Genomic DNA, 21,926 nt, shown 5'->3' on the forward strand with positions numbered 1-21,926 from the left:
TTAGGATATTTAGGGCGATCCGGGCTTTTGTCAGTTGTCAGTAGAAGCCCACAACAAATGTCAGTTGTTAGTTAGTTTTTCAGCGATTTGTCAGTAGTCAGTTAAAATTTTGGCCATTTGTCAGTTGTCAGTTAACCCCATCCAGACCCTCTTCAAAGGTAGCGAAGAGAGACCCCGGCGATGCAAGAAATGCTTACTTTCACAGAGTTACCGATTCCATCGTGAAATTTGATATTTTAGGTTTTAAGTCCATAATTGTTCTTTAAATTTTCATAGAGCTATTTAGTACGTTCCCACAAATGAAATGAAATTGAATTATTAATCAATTACTTGAAGAAAATACCATCAGACATTTTGAGTAACAATATCCTGTTGAGATGGCTGTAAGTAAGGAACCTGTCTTACTTGTGTAAGGAACGCGTCAAATCCATCTCGCACTGATGAGAATATCTCAGATCAGAGCAACGATGTACTATCGCGCACCGAATAAAAACAGCCACGAGATTGAAATTTTCCAATGCAAATGTAATGAAGGCAAGTGAAGGGGATTGATAGTTCACATGCACTCTTGGACTCCTAGCTAGCTATATTTAACTTTAAATAAAAGGTTTTAAAGGAAATTTATCAAAGAAAACTTGCTGGAGAGGATTTTGGATTCCGTAGACCCATCCTAGTTTTCTTGAATAAGTTTTTCCGTGATAAGTTTCCTTGTTCAAAATGTGTATTGTCTACTTATTAAAGAAATCAAGCGAACCCTAGAAATGCATTGATCTCCAAACGCAGTGTAACAAATCGAAAATGATATAGTGCAGTACTCATTACTTCATCCATTTTTGCAAATTCTTGGTATAAAAGTCAAAGTACTAGCTCTTAGCACTCGTAATCCTCAACTCGCGGAAAAAAAGAGCTTTAGGAGAGAATATTGTCATGTAGTAAATCGATTCTTTTTTATTGAATATTCGAGGTGAATGGAACGGACAAGAAGTAAACTTCTCAAACTTATTAATAATTCATAATGTTATAAGCCAACAAGAGCGCCCCATTCGGGTTAGGTGGATGACTTTGAAACTGAATGAAACACCAGTTTATTTATTTATTTATTTATTTATTTAAGAGTTTAATGGCAACATAGTAAACAAACGAAAGAAAAAAGAAATGCCATAGGGATAGTCCGTAAAAGATTCAAAGACCCCATGCTCAGACCACCCAGCTAATGAAAAGATATTCATAATAAATATGCAAGGACAAAGAAGATATAAAAGTACAATTTACAATTAAATGGCCTACTCAGTTGTTCCATAAGAAATTTATCACACCACGCTTAAAACTTGGAATGCTAGATGCTGATCTGACGTGAAATGGAAGCGAGTTCCACATGCCCACAATACGATTGAGTATAGTTCTTCTTTAAAGTAAGGCTATCTTTACATCAGGGGGTAACTATCAGTATCAGATTAAGATTGGACATATGTAGACATGTCTAAATTAATGTATCCGTTCAAAGCTTTATAGAAATTAAAAAGAGTACATCAAAAAGAAATCGTCTATGCTCTAGAGACAGTAAATTAAGTTTACAGATACGAACTTCATAGTCATCATCAGATTTTAGAATGAACTCTAATGCACGACGTTGTATTCTTTCCAATTTAGTTGAAAATAATTGGTGTTTCATCACATTTTCATTACTAGCGATAAAATTGTTCTTAATCTCTATATTCATAGATTACTCAAACAGCTTCATACTCTTTAAAACTTCACCAACCTTGACTATTTGAAACTTGACACTTTGCACTCGTTGCCAATCCTAAGAAAATGCCTACTGCCCACTTATTCTTATATCTGGTAGACTTCCGTATTTCTCTCTCTACGCATAGTTCTTATTCCTCGATCGTTTCGGGAAGCAAAACCCACCTTTGGCCATGGCAAAGAGAATATGTAAATCACTTCAAGTTCACAACGCTTTTATAATACAAATTTGGCGCAGCGCGAAACTATTAGATAATTGAAAACAAAAGCTTACAAATACAATGAATGCCGACTGAATACAACAAATCCCACTTACAAGGCAATTTAAAGATAATTGGGAAAAATACAAAACTGAATAATTTTGTATAGTTTGTTTGGAGAAGTCATTTAAAAAAACTCGTACTTCGGATTTCATAAGGTTTCCAAGCGCTTGAAAACAAGAGAACGACGAGGCTTCAGGCCTCGTAATGTTTTCTCACGTTTGGAAACCTGACGAAACGCTCGCACTCGTTTTTGTAAATAGTACCAATAAACGATATCGTTTTCTCGAAGCTCTCAATGGAGCTGTCTTGCATTCCTCTCCAGAAAAACCGTAATCTCCTTTTGGCAGAGGTTGTGATCATCACTTTTGAAGGAAGGCGGCAATTTTGAATTATGCGATAGGATCACAACTTATTTCAAACAAGACAAATACTAGTTATGCAACGGCTTTCCGCGATTGTACCGATATGAAATATCAATATCATCTGGCCTGTTATGAAGGTTACACCACAATTACCCCCAACATGTATTGTTGGGTAGCGCATTAACTTTTTTTCACGCATTTATATGGAACACCGAAAGGAAAGCATTCGTCGAAACCTAAACAAAATTAGTTTGTTAGCGGGTATGTTTTAGGACTTATCCTATTCTATCACCATCTTAATAAGTCAAAATTGATTTAAATCATTCCGTATTCTATCATAAAAAGGTATGACTGGACAGCACTGAAAAAGTTTTATCGATTAACAAGATGTTTTATACGAGTTTCCATCCCTGAGAAAAACAATAACAACGCACGTGTGAAATTACGAAAATTTTAAAGGTGTGTTTAGCCTTTGTTTGGCATCCTTAAAACTTAATGACGTACTCTTCTCCGGCTTTCTGGTTATTGAAATGCGATCAACGTTCGATTTGGTAGGATTTTACTAAGGCAAGAAAAGATCGATAAAATGCAACCTCAACGAAGGAAAAAAGGATTAGAGAACATTCTATGTGCACCGACATGAAAAAAACAAAAACAAAAACAAAAACAACTATATACAATAATTAACCGCTCTACGCTGCCGAGATGTCAGTGGATGATGAACCAAGTTTTGATCAAACCCAGACTGTCTGAGACCCTCGATAGGGAAAAGACGGAAACCGCTGTAAAACGACAAGGAAGCAATCGGTTAAGTCCACGAATGTTCCTTAAGTTCTTCCTGACCTGTTTCATACATCCCCAAACCCTTCAGGAAGATCCTCTGCGAAACAAAGTTCTGTGTTTGCGCATGGTTCTCATGCTGGAGTCAATTTAAACTGCAGCTACTCTTGTTGTTCACCAGTTTTAGGAACAGAATGATATTCAAGCGAAAGTTTTCGGCTTTAGAGCACAGAGAACTCTCTTCAAATATTTCTGGGGCTCTAAAGTATCGAAATGGAACACTATCTGTGGTTCTTTTACTCTGCTGTGACCATGGAAAATTACCCTTTTCCTGAAGAGTCCTAGAACTAAATAGTCGTAAGTGGTAGAGAGGGAATCAAATAAATTTGGTGATGCCTCATAAAAAGGACGTAATTGAAGAAATTATGGATTAAACTTTTAGTAGACTTCCAAGAACGAAGAGCGAGATTTAGAAATATTTCGATTGGTTGTTACTAAAATTATTTCTAGCTTCATAATAGTATTGGTGATAATGACAATGCGTTAAGAATGATAGAGCAGCTGAATACTTTTTACACTTACTAACTCTCGTCCTGTGTTGACAGGTTATTGGACAACAACCAGTTGGAGGACTTACCAAAAGACATATTCAAAAACAATACGGAATTAATAGCTCTGTAAGTCAAAAAGTACAGAGTATTCTTCCTAGTTTTAATCCCACTGACTTTGGGAAAGAAACACAAGAAAAGATAAATAGATAATTTCATGGATAGTTGTAACAATAAAAGCTTTACAATAGTTAGACTTTGTAACCGAAGTCGTAGATTTGTACTGTTTGATCAGCTAAGCTTCTGTTTTGTCTTACATACAGAAGGAATATAGTTTATACTCTTGGTGACTATTTATCTTCATAAAATTAGTTTAATCATTAATAATCGAGATATAGCCTAATGTCCTTCGAAGCATGAAGGTGTGAAAGAGGGAAAGAGGGGGGGAGGGTGGGGAAGGGAATGGCCAATAGAGAACTAGAGAACTATTTTTGCTTCCCGAAGGGAGAGGTGTTTCCTTGTCTCGTCTAATCGTCCTCCATTTTAAAGACGAGTTCATTAGTTACGCCGGAAGATGAAAAATAGGCCACGATTGAAGAAATATCACAAAGTCTCTAGCCACTATGAGACAAATCAAAAAACTTCAGTGCATTCATGCGAGACTGGAAGATTGAAGCTAGCAACTAAGGGATGTAGACGTAAATGTTGACACTCTGGATGGTGGAGGAAAATGGCCCGCGAGTAATTGATTGGACACGGAATCGTATAATCCTTTTAATTGGTTTTTATTCGATCTACAAAAAATAATACATAATTTCTGAGCGATCTAACAGCAAGCGACTCCTTACAATTTCATGCTGGGAAACGAAATGTTGATACTAAAATGCCAACTGATTACAAACACACTACTCACTTCTGTAGCGCCATCCAATCAAAACTCCAGTACCAAGAAACAGGTTAGCAATATTCTCCAAGGACACTTCAGGTAGCGAGGTAGAAAAGGGACTGATCGCTATCGAGCGCGTGTCATGGCAAAATGTTACATTAACTCAAAGGTCAGCCTTAAGCGATTACGCAATGGGCCGTAAATGACGTGGTTAATTACTAATTAAATGTTAATAAACGGATTAATAAATTAAAATATTGTTGACTTTTGATCAACGAGACACGCTCCTCCAAAAATTATTGAAAATCATGGAATTTTGATATATGGGCAAGTCAGTCAACAGAAAAGCGAAGAGACAAAGTGTTCCAGTAAAGATAGCGCATCCCCAGATGAAAAGACGCAAAAAAAAAGCTTGTTGGAAGTGTACGACGGCAACGACACTTCAAGTTTCGACATGGTGAGCAAGAATGAGGATGAAACCGTTAGCCCACCACTTAGGAGAATATTAACACGCCTAAAAGAGCTTGAATCAATCGACGAAGCTCGAGAATCGCTTAAGAGCCTTACAGCTGCTGTGAATAAGCTCGCACTTTACGTCGTTACTCTACAAAAGAAATAAGAAGCCAATAACAAATTCATTCAAGAAATCGACGAAGATGTGAACTTTCTTAAAGACGAGGTCGACACCTATTAAAAACACAAACAAACTGAAGAAGTTTTATGATTACACGAAAAAACTACTTTACCAAGAAACTTAAAGCCGCCGCGGAAAGAGTCCTGTGAAGGCAAGCAGGGGAAACGGAAGAAAACTGAAGAAATCATCAATTCCACCATGGAGGAAAAACTGCAAGTAACGGTGGAAAACTGAATTCCAACCGCTGCACATGAAATGAAAAAGAAACACAAAACCGTCATATCCCAAGCCCAGTTCTAAGTCCTTTTCCTCACTTTACCGAAGCTATGCCGCTTTTAGACCTCGGTGATTTACTTCCAAGGAACACTACCCAACATCCAGGATCTACTAGAGCCACTGGAGAATGCAATATCTCAGGTACTTATTCCTGTGATAACGAAACATAAGTGTAATCCCTTAATTTAGGACATCCTTGTGCTGCCGGTCCGCCTCGGAGGCTCGTGCCATGGAAACCTAAGTCGGGAACCAATTCGGAAGAACACTGTGTCAGTTAAAGTGACACCGCCCCTCTTTAAGCATATCTTATCTCAAACACACTAGCGACAAGACGAGTCTTTAGTAAAGTCAGCACAAAACGCACGAAGTCAATTGCGAAAGTAGTTAGTCTCCTCTTTATAAACTGTTTAGCGCTAGATTTTCATTTTTGCTGTTTTGGCGGTCGGAAGTAGTATAGACTTCTGGTCGTTTTGATTAGGAAAATATTGAGTGTGAAAAAAAATTCGGTAAACTTACATAGTAAAATTGGAGAATTCAACATCTCGTATTCAACGTGCCTTTTGAATTTAAAAGACGAAAGAAAAAGGGCAAGCGGATAAGCGGTCGTCCAAATTTTTTAATCAAACGTTGACAAGAGCCAGCAAAAGTAAACTGACGTGTAGATCACACATGAGTCCTTCTTCTGTAACCGATTGAACGCCCGTGGGATCTCCGTATATCTAGCGATCTTCACAAGATTCCATGACAATACAACACGAGACAGTGGAAGGGACCATGCCATACTAACAGCAAACAGTAATTCTCTGTGCTTCTTTTGTTGGCTGAGACGGGAGACGTTTCCGTCCGCTAATTTCCTGAGTCGAAAGTTCATTTCAAATAGTGAATGTGCTTCAACTAATGACACGTTGAAACAGATTAACCAATTACGGTCAACAGAACTAAAATTATCTTCATATTTGTCCATTGAAATTCCTCTTGGAAAAAAGGAAAACATGTGCTATTTTTGTTAATTATAGATTTTCCAATCGGCTCCTAATTAATCATAAGATATTTTTTTCATTGACTAAGAAAGATCTCATCACCAATCTCTGGGTTTCAAGTGTTTCTAAAACCTTTTTAGAGGGCTTAGCGCTAAAACAGTAAACATGTGTACGTACACTCATCACGCGAGACGAGCACAGATATCAAGCGATATTTGTACTCCCGAAATATCCGCGAAATTCGCCCGCACTGAAATAACAATTTGGTGCCGGTTGGATGATAAATCTCTTATTGAACTTCTTGCAGTTAAGAATCGCTGACTATTTTCATTCGTTGTTTATATTTTCACTCTCCCTACGGGCTCGTCAAAATTCGGCACAGCCCGTAAAAATACTCAGCGATGCTACACAACAAAACATCTAATAAGATAGATAGAGGATATTATATGGCCGCTTGGGGATACGAATTTTATCTTCGAGTGCTGAAAGTATCTCTCACGAGTGAGCGGATCGAACGAGTGAGAGATACTGGGGTTATACAAGATCTAAGGTTATACAAGACGGCGTGAATAACAATTTTGTTTCTATGGCATTTTTTTAAATTTAAAATATCTCAAAGCATTTACAAAGTCTTCAAAGTATTCAAAGTATTTACTATACTGCAAAATCACGTACTAGGAAATCACGATTAAAGCAAAAGAAGCGCGATTGATTTGCTACTGTCAAGCTTTTAACGTTTTTCTTTTTCTTTTAGTGACTTGTCCGGTAACCCATTGAATAAATTGTCGTCAGATATTTTCAGTAGAAACACCCGCTTGGTGTGGCTGTAAGTAGGGTTTTTTTATTTTTCTCCAATTCAAGACAATACCAAGAGTATTAGTTTTTGTTGTTTATAACTTCCTGACGCTTTTAACTCTTAAAAATAAGATAAAAATGAACAAGTAACTAATTACTTAAAATAGGCAATGATATCTGATGGCGTTTTTCAATTAGTTAACAAAAATTTGAGAATATTTGTGTCACCAAATTTTGTGTTAAGATCCGTAGATAATCAATTTTAAGAACCATTTGGACATTCTCAGAAAAGAACGAATATGATAACGAATTCATTACTAGTAGCGGATCTAGGAGAGAGGCTGGGGACCAGCTTCCCCCTTCCTTTTTATTAGGGTAAAAAAAAAAAATCGCAGAAGGAAGAAGAGCTGGTAGGTTTTAACACAAAATACCCCCTCCCCCCCCCTGTCAGCTCAAGGTCTGAATCCGCCACTGATTACCAGTCATATTTTAAAAAATAAGAAGAACTAACTAGAAGAAAAAAAGTAATGCGAGAGCAATTTTCCACTCGCAAGTTTTCTATTATTCTCCACAAATACCAAAAACAAACCATATGCATCTAAACTTGTGGGTGCCCCCTGTGCAATTAGCATGTCAAAAGACATCTTGGGATATCCTATAAGATTCAGAGCCAACCAAAGTTTTTGATTATCCAAAGGGCGCTAAATCACAAGTACAGATTAGGAAAAAAACATAAATATCGATTTTCTCACTGTAATCCAGTTATAAAATTGGGTACTACTCTGTCTGGGTATAAATTAAAGACTAGAATTAAAATTGTTAAGTTAAGTTTCTTCGGTAACCAAAATGTCAACAACAAATTCAAGACAAGTTTGGGTTTACTTAACTAACTAATAAGTGATTTGCTAATGTATTGCTGCTGTGTTATACGCTATAGAACACTTATCTAAGGGTACAATATCTATAGGTACTTGTCTCAAATGCAATTGCACAACCTGCCCCAGGGAATCTTTGACAACAACACAAAGTTGCGATTTTTGTAAGTAACTTTTTTTCGTTTTCACGATCTTCTTACTCAAGACTACCGACAAGTGAGTCTTTTTCTTCTGTACATAAAGATATATCGAGATCAAGTTTCAACGATGAAAAAAAATCCTGCTCATTTGATCTCATAATGTGCTCCAAAAGAACCAAATCAGACAGGGTCTGATGCTACTCTCGATTTAAGGATTTAAGGAATGCAACCAGGAAACTACCATTCATAGACCCAACGTTTCGACACTCCTGTCTAGTGCCTTCTTCAGTGATGACCTGATCGTTGTAATAAGAGTTCCTTTTATACGCCCACTAAAAAGCTACCCTTTTTTTCTGACGAGGTGCAAATAGGTTTCAGTTGGTGAGCCGCCATCATCACGAACTAAACAATAAGAAATCGTAGACAGTCAACAGCTTGAGCGGCGAGCGCGTGAATTTCGGTATTCAACGTTGCGGACGGACGAAAGAAAAATCATTCGAAAGGCTATTACCGCAGCTTAAATGCTGTAAGTTTTGCAGATTTCATGGAGAATAGATCGAAAATATGGAAAAGCCCTTACTTTCAATGATATCTCAACTAATTAAATTTTCAAGGTTGAAAGGAAGGTCTGAGGGGAACAACAGACGCGGCACTGAATATTACCTATCGTGAGAGAGCTGAGTAACGCATGCGCACGCGCTAGGTTTTGCCGCGGAAAACAGATTTTTGAGTAATAATAATAATAATAAAAATAATAACTTTATTTCAGTAGGGTAACAGATGACAGTTATTCAACTGATGAACTAGTGGCCCTCGATCCTAAAATTACCATCATTAGTGTTGAGATGTATGTAAAATAAATTCGATCATTATAAACGGGTCTATAAGTATGCAAGCTAAAATTTATCTAAAGTAAAATATGCCACATGGGTCGGGTTGAATACAATATACCAATCGGGTCACCTCGATTGAAACGAAGGCAGGCGAGATTCAATTTACTATCTCATTCGGACTAAAATATTCTTCTTCATCGTAGCTCATCAGGAAATGTCTGTGAAACCGGGGCCTATTTGAAAGAGGCAACTGTTGTCACTTATTTTTTAGGTTTGAAGGTGGCTGATTCCACAGCCTTGTCGCATGTACGCTAAAGGTCCTTCCTCCCTAGGTTTCACGATTGAAACGAGGGCAGGCGAGATATAATTTACTATTACGACTAGTTCGTAGGTCTGCATTACATTTAGATATATCGTACATATGTGCATGACAGTTTCCAAGTAAACACTTGAAAACTAAAACGCTCTTAATTAGACTTGACTTCGTCATAAAGAAGAAGCCGCTCTATTTTCTTAAAGAGTTTCACGCTGTTCGACCTTGTATTAGCTTTCAAGATAACTCGGGGAGTGCGTTTTTCCAAGCTTGAAGACTCTCATTATGTTATCACTAGAACAGTTTGACCAAACAGTTGATCCATATAACAGAAGTTGTTTTATCATTACGTTATAGTATGATATGCGCTGTTCAATGTGGAGGAATCCTCTTATCTTCCGAAGCAGTGCTATTCTTTGGGATAGTATTATTACACAGTTCTTCAACGCGATTATTTAAGCGTAAGTGTCGGTCAGTGATAAGTCCTTGGAGTTTCTGACTATCTACCTGCTCTATACTTGAGTTCCCAAGATAAAGATTTAAAGACTGAACTATCGACGATCTTATTTGTAAGGCGTTTCCCGGTCACTAAGAGACATTTCGTCGTGGCGGCGTTTGGAGTAGCTTGCAGAGTTGATTTCCTATTCTGTTGCTTCGAGGCGTCGTTTTCCTTGCCGCTTTTTATTTACAGAACAACCTTCAAAAATTTGGTACACCCCCCTATAACTTTTCGAAAATGAATTTTCTCCTTAAAACCTCTGGGAATAGGAAAATACCCTTAGACGAAAACAAAGTTCTTCGGTCTTAACTGTCAGCCCTTAGCATTTCCGATAATTTCGCTGAATTTTAACCCTAGAACACTCGGGCCCGCGTCCATGACCGCATACCCTCTGCCTGAGTATTTCATGATTCAGCCCAGTCAGTCAGCTATCGTTTCCCTCAGATTCCCGCTTTTTATTTCATTTTTAACCGGTTATTTTGAACGTAGGCCGGCTTTTTTATCATTAGGTACCTCATGTATGGTCATTAAAATGTATTAAAAAACAAAATGGTGGTCGAAGTAAAAAGAAAACGAACCGCTAGAAGGAGCATTTTTTGCCCAAATAATGGCTTAATTTCCTCGCATCTCGCATTTCTGGAGCTAGAATACCACTTTACAAGTTGAAAAGGCACCATTTTTTTGGGATGTTTTTTGAGCGAGAGAATGTTTGCTTTTTGAGTTAAACTTGTTGATGGGGAACCGAATCAATGCAACCGTTTACTCGTACTAGACCATAACTCTAAACCTTGAATCCACTAAAGCAGCTCCAGCTTGAAACGCGAAGCCTGCTGGCTCCGTAAATCCTGAACGTTAACCCAGAAGAATGGCGGCCTGAAACCGTTGCCGTCACAATTTGTCCAATTCAAACTGACACTGAGCTCGGGGCACCTGGTAATGAGTAAAATAAGTCCCCGTGGAGTGAGGGGAGTCCCAGATTGCTCAAAGGTAAAACTCACCATCAGACTACACCCTCGGGAATATTGGCCAGAATCCATTCTTTCTCAACAACCAATCACATTATGGGTCCAGTTGTCAGAAGTGTAGATAACGCTATCCAACGGATAAATCGCTGTTTATTGGATGTGACAAGTAAACGTACCGCGTTATCCAGAAGATAGAGAATTATCCATTGGATAGCGTTATCCATCCTTCGAACAACCGGGACCTGGTGTGACTATGGTGTAACCTTATGGAATCTTGTTTACAAAGAAATGAAATTCGATTGGGGAAGAATTTGATTACGTGCTAGGTAAACGAGGAGAAAATCACACGCGTCAGCCGCCGCCACGTATGAATCAGATGCATAGTTTCTCAGTTTCTTGAGCTTTACAGAGATCATCGAACTGTATTTATTTTATTCTGAACTAACAAGTATGGAAATTAACAATGCTACAGCAAGTCAACTTTTATTTCAGGGGCACGTTCTCTTTTATTTGCTAAATGAACAGAGTACCAAATGATTCGCAAGTCAAGTCGCCTTTGGAATTTTGTTGAGTCGTCTTTTCAAACTTCTTTTCCTTAATATCTTGTATTAGTTATTGCTTTCAATCGTTTTTCATTGGAAACTTCACTCTTTTATTTACTTTTGTTTTATTTCATAATTATAGTATTTTAATCTAAACAAGTAGTTTAGCCGATTTTCCTTTTAATCAGTGTCGGGTCACGTAGCGGTTGCCGTTGGGTTTTTGACCCGAGATCCGTCTCTTATCTGGAACACTGCTAAACTTCGCCCATATGTTCTCTCTTTTTAAAATCACGTGTAAGTAACACAAACAGTTAGCCTGGGTTACCTGTGTTCGAATTCTGATTCTATCTATTGATGATGGTGAACGTTAAGTTTCTAGCAGTAATAGCACAAAATGCAAACTATTCTTATTTCCCCATTATTTCCTTTATACTTTGCAGCCATATTTAGTCCGCATTTCCGCGCATAGGCGCATGCTTGCGGCTATTTTGGTAGAAATATGAGTATAGAGGCAAGACCGATGCAACGTAGTTAAGTTTTAAGACGGAGCACTATATTTCGGCTGGCCAAACCATGCAGCCTTCTTCAGGTGTAGTGGGAATCTACATAGAGTTAGGGTGATACTTTATAGATAGCTGTATGATGTAATAGCGGAAAAACGTAAAACAAATTTGATTGACAATGAGGTAACAATTAAAAATAGAAATAGTAAGTAAAAATAGAAATAAAGTAGGGTAAATTGTATAAATAACGAGAAGTAAGAATTGTAGAGGGAAAAGCCGTCTAATACTTTTCTTCGCGAGCGTTAAGGCCATCGGGATTAATAGTATTGCCTCTTGAAATTAAAAAAGCTTCCCTGGCCTTGCGGATCGAGTCTCTCTTGGAAAACACTTTTTCGATGGCTATAAGCTCCATGTCGTGAGCAGAGTAGTTGGGAGAGGAAAGGAAGTGTTCTGCCACTGTAGTAGATTTAGATTTAGAGTTAGGTTTATCAATGGGACGGCGGTGTTCATTAAAACGGTCTTTTAAACGTCGTTTAGTTTCTCCTATGTACTGTAAGTTACAGCGGTTACATTGAATGAAGTAGATAAAGTTTTTTGTGTCACAGGTCAAGTGAGATTTAATAGTACGTGTTTTACAGGTAGAAAAAAAGGTTATAGTTAGTATGTCCGTCAGAGATGTTGGGACAAGTAGCGCAGTTACTACCACAATGGAAAGAGCCGAGGGGGTGGGGGAAGTTGAGGATGGGGAGTGGTAGAATTGGAGGGGAGTTTGGCTGTGACAAATGTGTCGCGAAGGTTGGGGGAACGTCTGAAGGCAACAACTGGCAGCTGAGGAAAACTGATTTTTCTTGTAGCGGCTAGAAGACAGCAGCAGATGTCAGTGTTTTTTGATAATGTTGGAGATGTGAGGAAGCGACGAATTAAAAGTAGTTATAAATGGAATACGGTTAGGTTTTTTTACGTCTTTAGTTTGTAAGGTAAGTGTGCGGGAGATGTCAGCGGCGCGTTGTATTTGTTTGGTGACGAATTTATGGCTATAACCTCGTTTGAGAAGGTATGTGGTATGTGGTAAGTTGAGTGGCGCGAGTCTTTAAAGCTTTGTATGTTAAACAGATTCGTAGTAGGCGGAGTGCTGGACTGAACGGAATGGCTCTTTTAGTATGTAATGGATGGCAAGAAGAGTACAAGAGATACATATGTTTGTCTGTGGGTTTGATGTAGAGGTCAGTGGAGAAGTTTCCGTCGGTGGTTAAAGAGACACTACAGGGTTTCTGGTTATGATAACGTGGGCGGGGTTGATGTGCCAAGCTTCCAAACAAGGGCACTGGTGGTCGATTAGTGGAGATCATTTTAAAATTATCCCACCCAACTGTATGATTAGTCAGGCATGTGTGCTACGATAAAGCTGAATTTTCTTTTCTGCAAAGAGGGGCCACTTTTTGGTACTCTTTCAACCGATTACCAAACTAACGTTTGGTCTGTCCGATATACTCGTGATCACAGTCATTGCACGGAATAGTATAAATAGCGTCGGTTTGTTGTTCTTTCGTGACAAGATCCTTAGCTTTGGCAAAAATATGCTCTGTAGTCTGAAAAGGTTTTTGAGCAACTTGAACGTTGTGGCTTTTGAAAATTTTCTTGGGTTCCATAATACTCTAGATGTAAGGAATAACAACAAAACCAGTTACTGGTTCTTTCCCATCAGCATTGTTACTAGCTGCAATTATGGTTTCTGGAAGATACGGAGAAATGTTTTGGTATAGCCATTTACCTTGTAAGGATGTCAGAGGCATATTTTCTCTCCTCAGCCTTGGAAAAAGTGAATAATTATGGTGGACAGTCAACCCTCCAGAGTAAAGAACCAAATCATGTACAACTGATACCAGGGGCCAACTCTCACACCCATGGATTAAAAACTTCAGATTTCAGGCTATTTATCACCTGTTGATCAATTCCTAGTGTACAGAAGAACAGGAATTTACAGATTCAGTGATAGATAATATATCGTCCTATATTTCTGATAGCGCAGCAAAGATGTGCCTCCCTTGATGCACAACACTGAGCTCTAAAAGCCTCAGATATCAGACATCTTGCCACGACTTACTTTTTACGTGATTCATTCACTATAGAACAGTCATGACCAGGTGTCTTTATTAAAAGATTTCCATTATATTTTTTATTATTAACATAGTGTCATTACTAAACCAAGCATATCTTTTTTGGGTAAAGTTGGTGTGAGCAACTCCTCACTCGATGTCACTGATGTCACTTTTGCTTAATTGTCAAAACATCAGTCATTAATAACACCAACAGTAATCCCTCTAACCAGACAGACGAACTAATAATCGGTTTTTTTATGGTAAATAACGCAGACGCCTGAATGACAATGACCTGAAAGGAATTAATGGAAGCACCTTCAAACGCATGGAAGAGTTAGAAGAACTGTGAGTAAATATCAGATACTATTGGAGAAGAAATTCCTTGACCTCAAAACAGAACTTTGCATCGAAATAGTTTATCATTTCCCTTTGCTAGATCAAAGTGTTTCAAGATCTGCATTATGACTTGTGCTATGAAGTGCAATGAAAACGGATCAACAAAAGCAGATAATCACATTTTTAATACAAACATTCTTAATACAAAGAAAATAACTTATAATTTAAACTTTTCGAAAAATGTGGAAAAAGACACAATTACAGTATTGCTTTGCATAATGTGGTTATTTGTTAAGTTGTGAATTAAATGTTGCAGCTCATTTTTAAAAAAAAAATGTTTTGTAAAGTAGAAGCATTCCATTTCCCAACCATCCGTTTGTCGTTGATTTTTCCCATGCTTTTTCTTTTCATTTTCTTTTAATCTCTCTTTCCCTTTAATGACAAAAGACAGGTCAGTTAGAAGCTACTTTCAATTGATAGAAATAGCTGGATTTGATACAACTAATCATGTTTCTCTACTTCAAAATAGATGGTTGCAAGACAACAACATCACTGAATTACCTCCGGAACTATTTCAAGATCTAGAAAACCTGCAGGAACTGTAAGTGTTTTTGGAGATCCTTTCCTCAGGTATTAGCTTACTGACTGCTCAACTCTTTGTCACTATTCCAAACATTTATTAAAGACTGAAAGAAATATCAGTCACTTGTAATATTTCATAACTAATTATATTCCTATAAGCACAAAAGACATAACCTACCAATTTAACCATCTCAAATTTTGATCTTTGTTTTTCTAATGATCAGTGTAAGATCTGCAGTTATTCAACAATGAAATCATGCGTGCCATAAAGTTTCTAGTCGTTATGGGATATTTTTACATTTTTTTACCTATTTTGGTATCTTCTGAGATTAAGAGCTCGATAATTTCTCTAATTATTTCTACCCTAAGAATGATTTTAAATGAAAGGGGAACCAGCCTACCTCTCCCAACACAAGAGAGTTGGGCGTGGTAGCAATTGTAAAATTGTCAGCTACGAGTTTCTTCTTTTGCTAGAAATATTGACCTTACCAAAATGAATGGGCAATATGTATATACTCGACAGTAACCATGATACGCAATAAACAAAAATGGCGCTGTTCCTCCTGGTTTTATAGATAAACGGACGTTTAATTGTTTGACAAATTGTGAGACAAACGATTTAACAGTCATTTTTCTAAAATGAGCGGATTGCCCAGATTTGACTACACTTTTTTATAATTTTTGATGACCAGCCTCTGTTTGTATTTTTGCTTATAAATTATGACCTACAGTCTTAATGAAAAGACATTTTTGTCTCATCATTCCTAACAGCTATCTGTCAAATAACAAGTTGAACAGTCTACCACACCGACTTTTTAGCAGCCTTTCCAAGCTGATACATCTGTGAGTGAGATGGCTTTTTAACAAAGAAGATAATTGGGTAGAACCAAATGATAGTTTTTAACATATTGTTTACAAAGGCACAGCTGTAACAGTTCAAACATCATGGAGTTTTCCAGCTTGACTTTGTAAATTTGATCATGTAGATGAATAACAGAATGCTATTTTATGCAGTTGATGTGCTTTGTAAAGTAATGCTAAGGTACTTGGAGGTTTAAAAGTTTAAAAGCTTCTGTATAATAGCAGCCTCAACAACTCCTAGGTTTCTTTCTGCTGAATGAAGTACAAGCTTTTAACATATGATAAACCATTAACCTATACCTGCGCCAGCCGGATAATTTTGCTATTAGATAGATAGATAGATCTATAGATAGAAACTTTATTTAAGTGTCAGGAAAATAAGCTAGCCGAGAGGCAAGCCCTCTACTAATAGGGGACACCTACAATTAATAGAATAAAATAATTACTAAGTTATTATTTTATATATTTGCTAGTAATAATAGCAATAGTAATAATTATAGTAAAGATGATGAAATAGTAATAGTAATAAAAGTAATAACAATAATAATAGTAATGATAATGATGATGAAAATAATAATAGTTGTGACAAAAGAAATAGCTTGCATTTGGATATTATCTTTCTTCTTCCGGTGACGTTGCTATTTTTTTTCTACCTATTTTTTTGTTTTTTGTTTTTGTTTTTTGTTTCTTTGTTTTGTTTTATTTTATAATTATTTCACTGCTGTGAGGAGTTTCCCCTCCCCCCGCCCAAAAAAAAAAAATGTCGAAAGTGGATGTTTCCTTGATTGGCTTCTTTTTTAATTTTTTATAAGGGAAACATATTTCATGTCATTTTTTCTCAAAAGATGTTGACAGATGTTCTCATGTTCTAGTTGTTCTTTATTATTGTGTTCTTAGCAAGTTTAATATGCTAGGGTCTTCTTGAGCTGAATTTGAAGACATAAGACTTCTTCCTGGGAATATGTGCTAAAGGTTTGGGGGAAATAAATTGAAAAAGGGAGGCCACTACACAAGTAATAAGACACTTTTTGAAAGTTTTTCAGCACAAACTGCCAATAATTATTATTCTATGAATCAGTTGATGGTAATTCTATCATTAGCAAATTCTTTGTAACTGTGGGGATCTCTTGTAGGGATTTGTCAAACAACGAACTTGGAAATCTGCCGCCGCACATCTTCAGAAACATTACAGCGATAGAGTTTCTGTGAGTAATATTCTTATTGACATTAAAGATTGTATTGAAAATTTTAGAATGTGGTAAATACAACAGCTTCCTAGATTATGACAACTCTAATTATAATATACTTTCAGAAGGCAAACATTAGTTTCCTTTAAAATATTATATATAATATTATTGTATTGGAGGATCAAACTACCCAATAAGTTCGTAATTTGTAACAGGAAATGGATCATAAACCTTTTTCAAAATTCAGCTTTAAACAATAGACCTCATGAAGGCGCTTGTGAATAGACTTGGGATTTTTCGTGCTTAACCTTGAAAGTATTATTCTCATGTCTGATGTTTTTCTTTGAAGAGTAAGAAATGAAAACTGAGAGCTATTTTATTGGAGAAAGCATTGTCACTGCCTTACCTGAACTACGGTAGTAACTTAAAAAAAGAAAAAAAAAGCGTTAAAGATATCACTCCACAGCTACTTCTGCATAATTATGTAGTCTAAACTTTCCATGGTGCTTTCTTCAGGAAATTGGACTACAATAAAATTGAGAGGCTTCATGAAGATCAGTTCCAGGGCTTGGTAAAGTTGTTCGAATTGTAAGTACACTCAGAGTTGAAACCTTTTCCCAAGATGAGTGGATTCGCAAACCATACACAGCTCTGGCGAGGGGCTCAAAACGTCAGCTTTTTTAAATTCTTTACGGAGGCCATTTTACATTTATGAACTCAGTTGATAACAGCAAAATTACAAGATTATTGTAATGTTAACTCTGCCATCGATTAAATGTAATGTGCCACACCCAATTGCAATTATATTATGCTACAGTATTATATTATTTATCTTTTATTCCTTTCGCCTGTTTAAGATATCTCTCGGAGAACAAACTCGAGACTTTGCCTGACAAAATTTTTAAAGGCGTCGAAAACCTCAAAGCTCTGTGAGTACAGTGAATCACAAATAGAAAAAAAAAATAGAATACTTGAAGCAATGGAAAGAGTATAACAGAAGCATTTAAAATCTCAGGCTTTAGTTCACAAATTTTAAGATCAAGTAAATAAAAATAAGCTGATTAACAAAGTACTGCTGTAGTGACTTATGTTTGACTAAAAATATGGTCTTTTATGAACATACTTTTAGCAAGCAAGGTTAGATTTAAGAAAAACGCGGACACCCATGGTTGAGAGCTAGATAGTTTCACAGCAGTGCCATGTAAATTTATGAGGAAACAAACAATCGTGAGACCCTCTCTACTAACTAATTGTGAGTTATTATGTTATTCGTTTCAGAGATATCTTCGGCAATAAGATACAAAACGTTTCCAGCACGACTTTCACCTTTGCCCACGAATTGCGATTTTTGTAAGTGTACGGCAAAAGAGAGATTTTCATCTAAGCAAGTAGACTTTGTTGCATAAAATGAATTACAAAGCTGAGCTTTCTTATGAAATATTTAGTGCTCTTGGGTTTTTTTGTTTTTTTTCCCTCTTTTTTTGTGCTTTCTGTTTTGTTTTTTTTTACAATAATAAATGTATCTCATCTTTCCAATTCAAATACATTTTTTGGAGTAAGCCAAATTAATTTTTTTGGTTTAATTTCTATATAATCCAACCTAATGTTTTTCTGATTATTTTTCAAAACTGCAGGTTTATGCACTACAACCTGATGGCTGAGCTCCCTAGAGGATTTTTCACCCAGCAGTTGAAGCACATTATCAGAGTGTAAGACTCCGTCCATAATAAACAATTACCTCAATCACCCCTCTAAAAAACTGTTCTAATAAGAGTATATGTTATCAATCAATCAACAATTATTAATCGTTTGCAGATCATTAACCTTGAATGTATCTGGATCACTGAATGCCCATTGTTTTCTATCCGTGTAAGGTTGTTATTAATATTAAATATTTCTTCTCTTTTTTTTTTTTCCAAATCTAGGACTTTGGACACCAACCTAATGTGCTGCCACCTCGATCTTTTCAGGCAGGATGCCGATTGCGACTATTCTTTCAATGACAACTTCGCAAGCTGTCACTCCATGTTCCGTAACCTTGCTCCAAGGACAAGTCTTTGGGTTGTCGGTCTTCTGTCGTTGTTTGGGTCTTTGTTTGTTGTTGGGTGGCAGTATTTTTACCCTGATAACAATGTGGTCCAATCTATCATGTTGGTGAATCTGGGTATCTCGGACGGCATCATGGGTATTTACCTTATCATTGTAGCTGTAAAAGACCTGCAATGGTCGGGGGAATACTACCTGCACGACTATGAGTGGCGCACTGGTTGGTTTTGTCATGTCAATGGCGCCATGTCTATCCTTTCAAGTGAGGTGTCAGTTATGATCATTTCTTTGATTGCATGGGACAGGCTCAAGAACATTGTGTTTCCCTACACTTTTGCAAAAATTACACCAAGGCAGGCTCGTCTAGTGTGCGCAGTTATCTGGCTGGTGGGAGGCGTTATGGCATTCCTTCCCTTGTCTGGGATGCGCTATTTTGGTGACTGGTATTATGGTAAAAACGTAGTGTGCCTGCCCCTGCAACTTTCCTCACAATTACAAGAAGGCTGGGAATACTCCACTTCCATCTTTATCGTTTTAAATTTTTCTCTTTTCATCTTCATTATGGTGGCTTATATTGCCATCTTGTTGAAATCATGGTCGTCAAGTAGACGGCTCGGTGCACATGGAACTGTTCGTGAAATACAAGCAAGAGCACAAAGTGCGCAGGCCAAAAGAGAAAGAGCACTTGCCAAAAGAGTCTTCTTCATTATTCTGACCGATTTCCTGTGTTGGATACCAATCATTGCTATCGGCATCAAGTCTCACGTCGAGAAAACATTTGATCCACCTGGCGATCTAGCAGTGTGGATTGCAGTGTTCGCTCTGCCGATCAATTCAGCTATCAACCCATTGCTGTATACACTTTCTACTCCACAGGTAACAGGTTTATTTTTTATCACTTTTAAATAGGACATGACTGCCATGTTCGAATTTGGTTTCGTGTCAGAGCAGGCTGGCAACTTAATTTTGTAATTGTGACGACTGACATAATAAACAATGACCATGGAGACCTGCCTAAATTTAAAAGAGATTATTTGAAAGTCTTAGACAAACTTCTCTGTAAATTTCAAATGTACAGGTGCAAACTATATTGAAACCTAAACTGAGGAAGTTGTGGTCCAATGTTCAATCTATTTTCTGCAGAGGACAAAATCAAGAAGGCACAGTTTTCCAATATTAAAATAGCAAATTTGACAACAATGATGGTGCTTCCCACCTCGAAATAAAGAAACTTCAAGGTTTAACAAATTTTGTAATGACAAACAAGTTTCCTTTCAATAGTTTGTTCTCAATTTTTTGCACCTGAGGCGTGCGAAAAGCAATCAGAAATGGGGAAAAAGAAAGTTTAATGGAGGACGACCCAATAAGAAATCATTATTTCAGTTCGATTTGTGGAGGTTAGTATCATCAAGCCATGTATTAGGAATGCTGAAGCAAATTGAAGCTATTCGCCGAACCCTTTTGAATAAGAATGTGAGCGGAGATTTGTAAATAATATCATTAAATAATTACCAAAATATAAAAGAATCAACCTCTGTAAGAAGATTAATACAAACCTAAGTTGTAGCGGAATTATTTTTATGTAATAAATGTTTGGAAAAGTCTGACATTGACTTATTCTCTGTGTTTTTGCTTTTTTTGGTTTTATAACATAGAAGAAGCAGAAACTGACCAGCAGGGACAGATTGGAAATGAAGATGCACATGCTATCAACGAAGAGGGTAAAAATATAGTTCTTCTCAATGTAATTATACATAAAATATCCCCTCTCTACCTGGGAATTTTTTTGTGTAATGCGAAGAAAAGAAAAGATGGAAAAGTTGTTAGTAATCCTGTTTTTTTTTTTCCTTTCATTTCTTCCCCATAGGAGAACATATTGAAATGCAAGTAATAGACCAACACGATATTCCAGAAGTGGAAGACCCTGAATTGCCTGCTCCGCAATCAGGTCAGTGCTCCCTCTGTTTACTTATTTTTAGACAGCAATTTGTAAATAGTGAAGTAAAACAATTATATGGGAAACATATCAAGGATATTATTCGACCCGAAAAACTTGCAACCTTCATACTGCTGTTGATGGCTTTGCAACCCAACTCCCTTAGCAGGTACATGTAGTCTAATCATTTAAATCTACCAGAATATTTATTCTTTCAAATTATTATATGATAAACAACTCTAACTTAAAAAAAATCCCTTTGCTATGTCGACAGCGATGGAACAAGCCTGTAGAGTGGCTGAAAGTGCATCTTCCTCAGGTATAATAACTTGTTAATTGACATAAAACTCGCATTCTTGCAGATGTAAATATGAGCTGTGTAACATAACAAGTGTATATCCATCGAGAACTCAGCTAATTTATCATGATTTCTAGAACTTTGGTGCAAATATTTTTACGCTTGCACGCATCCAATTCTGCATATAAACTTGACCGAAAATTTAATAGGTCTTTTTTAATATCTAGATAATGCCTTGTACCACCCAAATTTTTTAGCTGCTACTACCAAGCTGGCGCATGGAGTACCTGACTGCATTGTTTTTGTTTTTGTTTTTTTATGTCAAACCAACAAGATCGGTATTTTGTATTATTAACGTTATCCTCACCAATCAAATCAAAGATTATAAGTTAGTCTTATGAATGTGTTCATGTGATTAGCTAGGTATTTCCCTCCTTTCTCACTGAACCTAACAGATCATCGCAATTGAAAAACCTCCAATTGACAAGTCGGCTGTTGTTAGAGAAATGCAATTCATGGTCTTGAGGTGACAAACTAAAGGCTATTTGTCAAAATTAGAAGCATTCACCTCAAAGGTGCACGCAAATAAATTTCTTCCCTGAAAATAATCCACGCCTGGTTAAAGCCTTCAAAGGATCAGT

General features: G+C 36.9%; 1 protein-coding gene across 1 annotated transcript in view; it reads left to right on the top strand.

Annotated features, from left to right (window-relative positions):
• The window catches only part of LOC111346387 (G protein-coupled receptor GRL101), a 23,595-nt gene extending 2,126 nt beyond the window's left edge, over positions 1–21,469 (top strand). Inside the window, exons 2-14 of the mRNA XM_088749520.1 lie at positions 14,313–14,384; positions 14,905–14,976; positions 15,729–15,800; positions 16,952–17,023; positions 17,522–17,593; positions 17,863–17,934; positions 18,284–18,355; positions 18,640–18,714; positions 18,931–19,927; positions 20,130–20,211; positions 20,710–20,772; positions 20,919–20,999; positions 21,262–21,469. Coding sequence (XP_088605646.1) covers positions 14,313–14,384; positions 14,905–14,976; positions 15,729–15,800; positions 16,952–17,023; positions 17,522–17,593; positions 17,863–17,934; positions 18,284–18,355; positions 18,640–18,714; positions 18,931–19,927; positions 20,130–20,211; positions 20,710–20,772; positions 20,919–20,999; positions 21,262–21,323 — 1,864 coding nt within the window. The 3' untranslated portion in view covers positions 21,324–21,469. The remainder of the gene's footprint in view (positions 1–14,312; positions 14,385–14,904; positions 14,977–15,728; positions 15,801–16,951; positions 17,024–17,521; positions 17,594–17,862; positions 17,935–18,283; positions 18,356–18,639; positions 18,715–18,930; positions 19,928–20,129; positions 20,212–20,709; positions 20,773–20,918; positions 21,000–21,261) is intronic.
• The last annotated feature ends 457 nt before the right edge of the window (positions 21,470–21,926 follow it).

The sequence above is a fragment of the Stylophora pistillata genome, chromosome 2, assembly GCF_964205215.1.
Source record: "Stylophora pistillata chromosome 2, jaStyPist1.2, whole genome shotgun sequence".
Taxonomy (NCBI): domain Eukaryota; kingdom Metazoa; phylum Cnidaria; class Anthozoa; order Scleractinia; family Pocilloporidae; genus Stylophora; species Stylophora pistillata.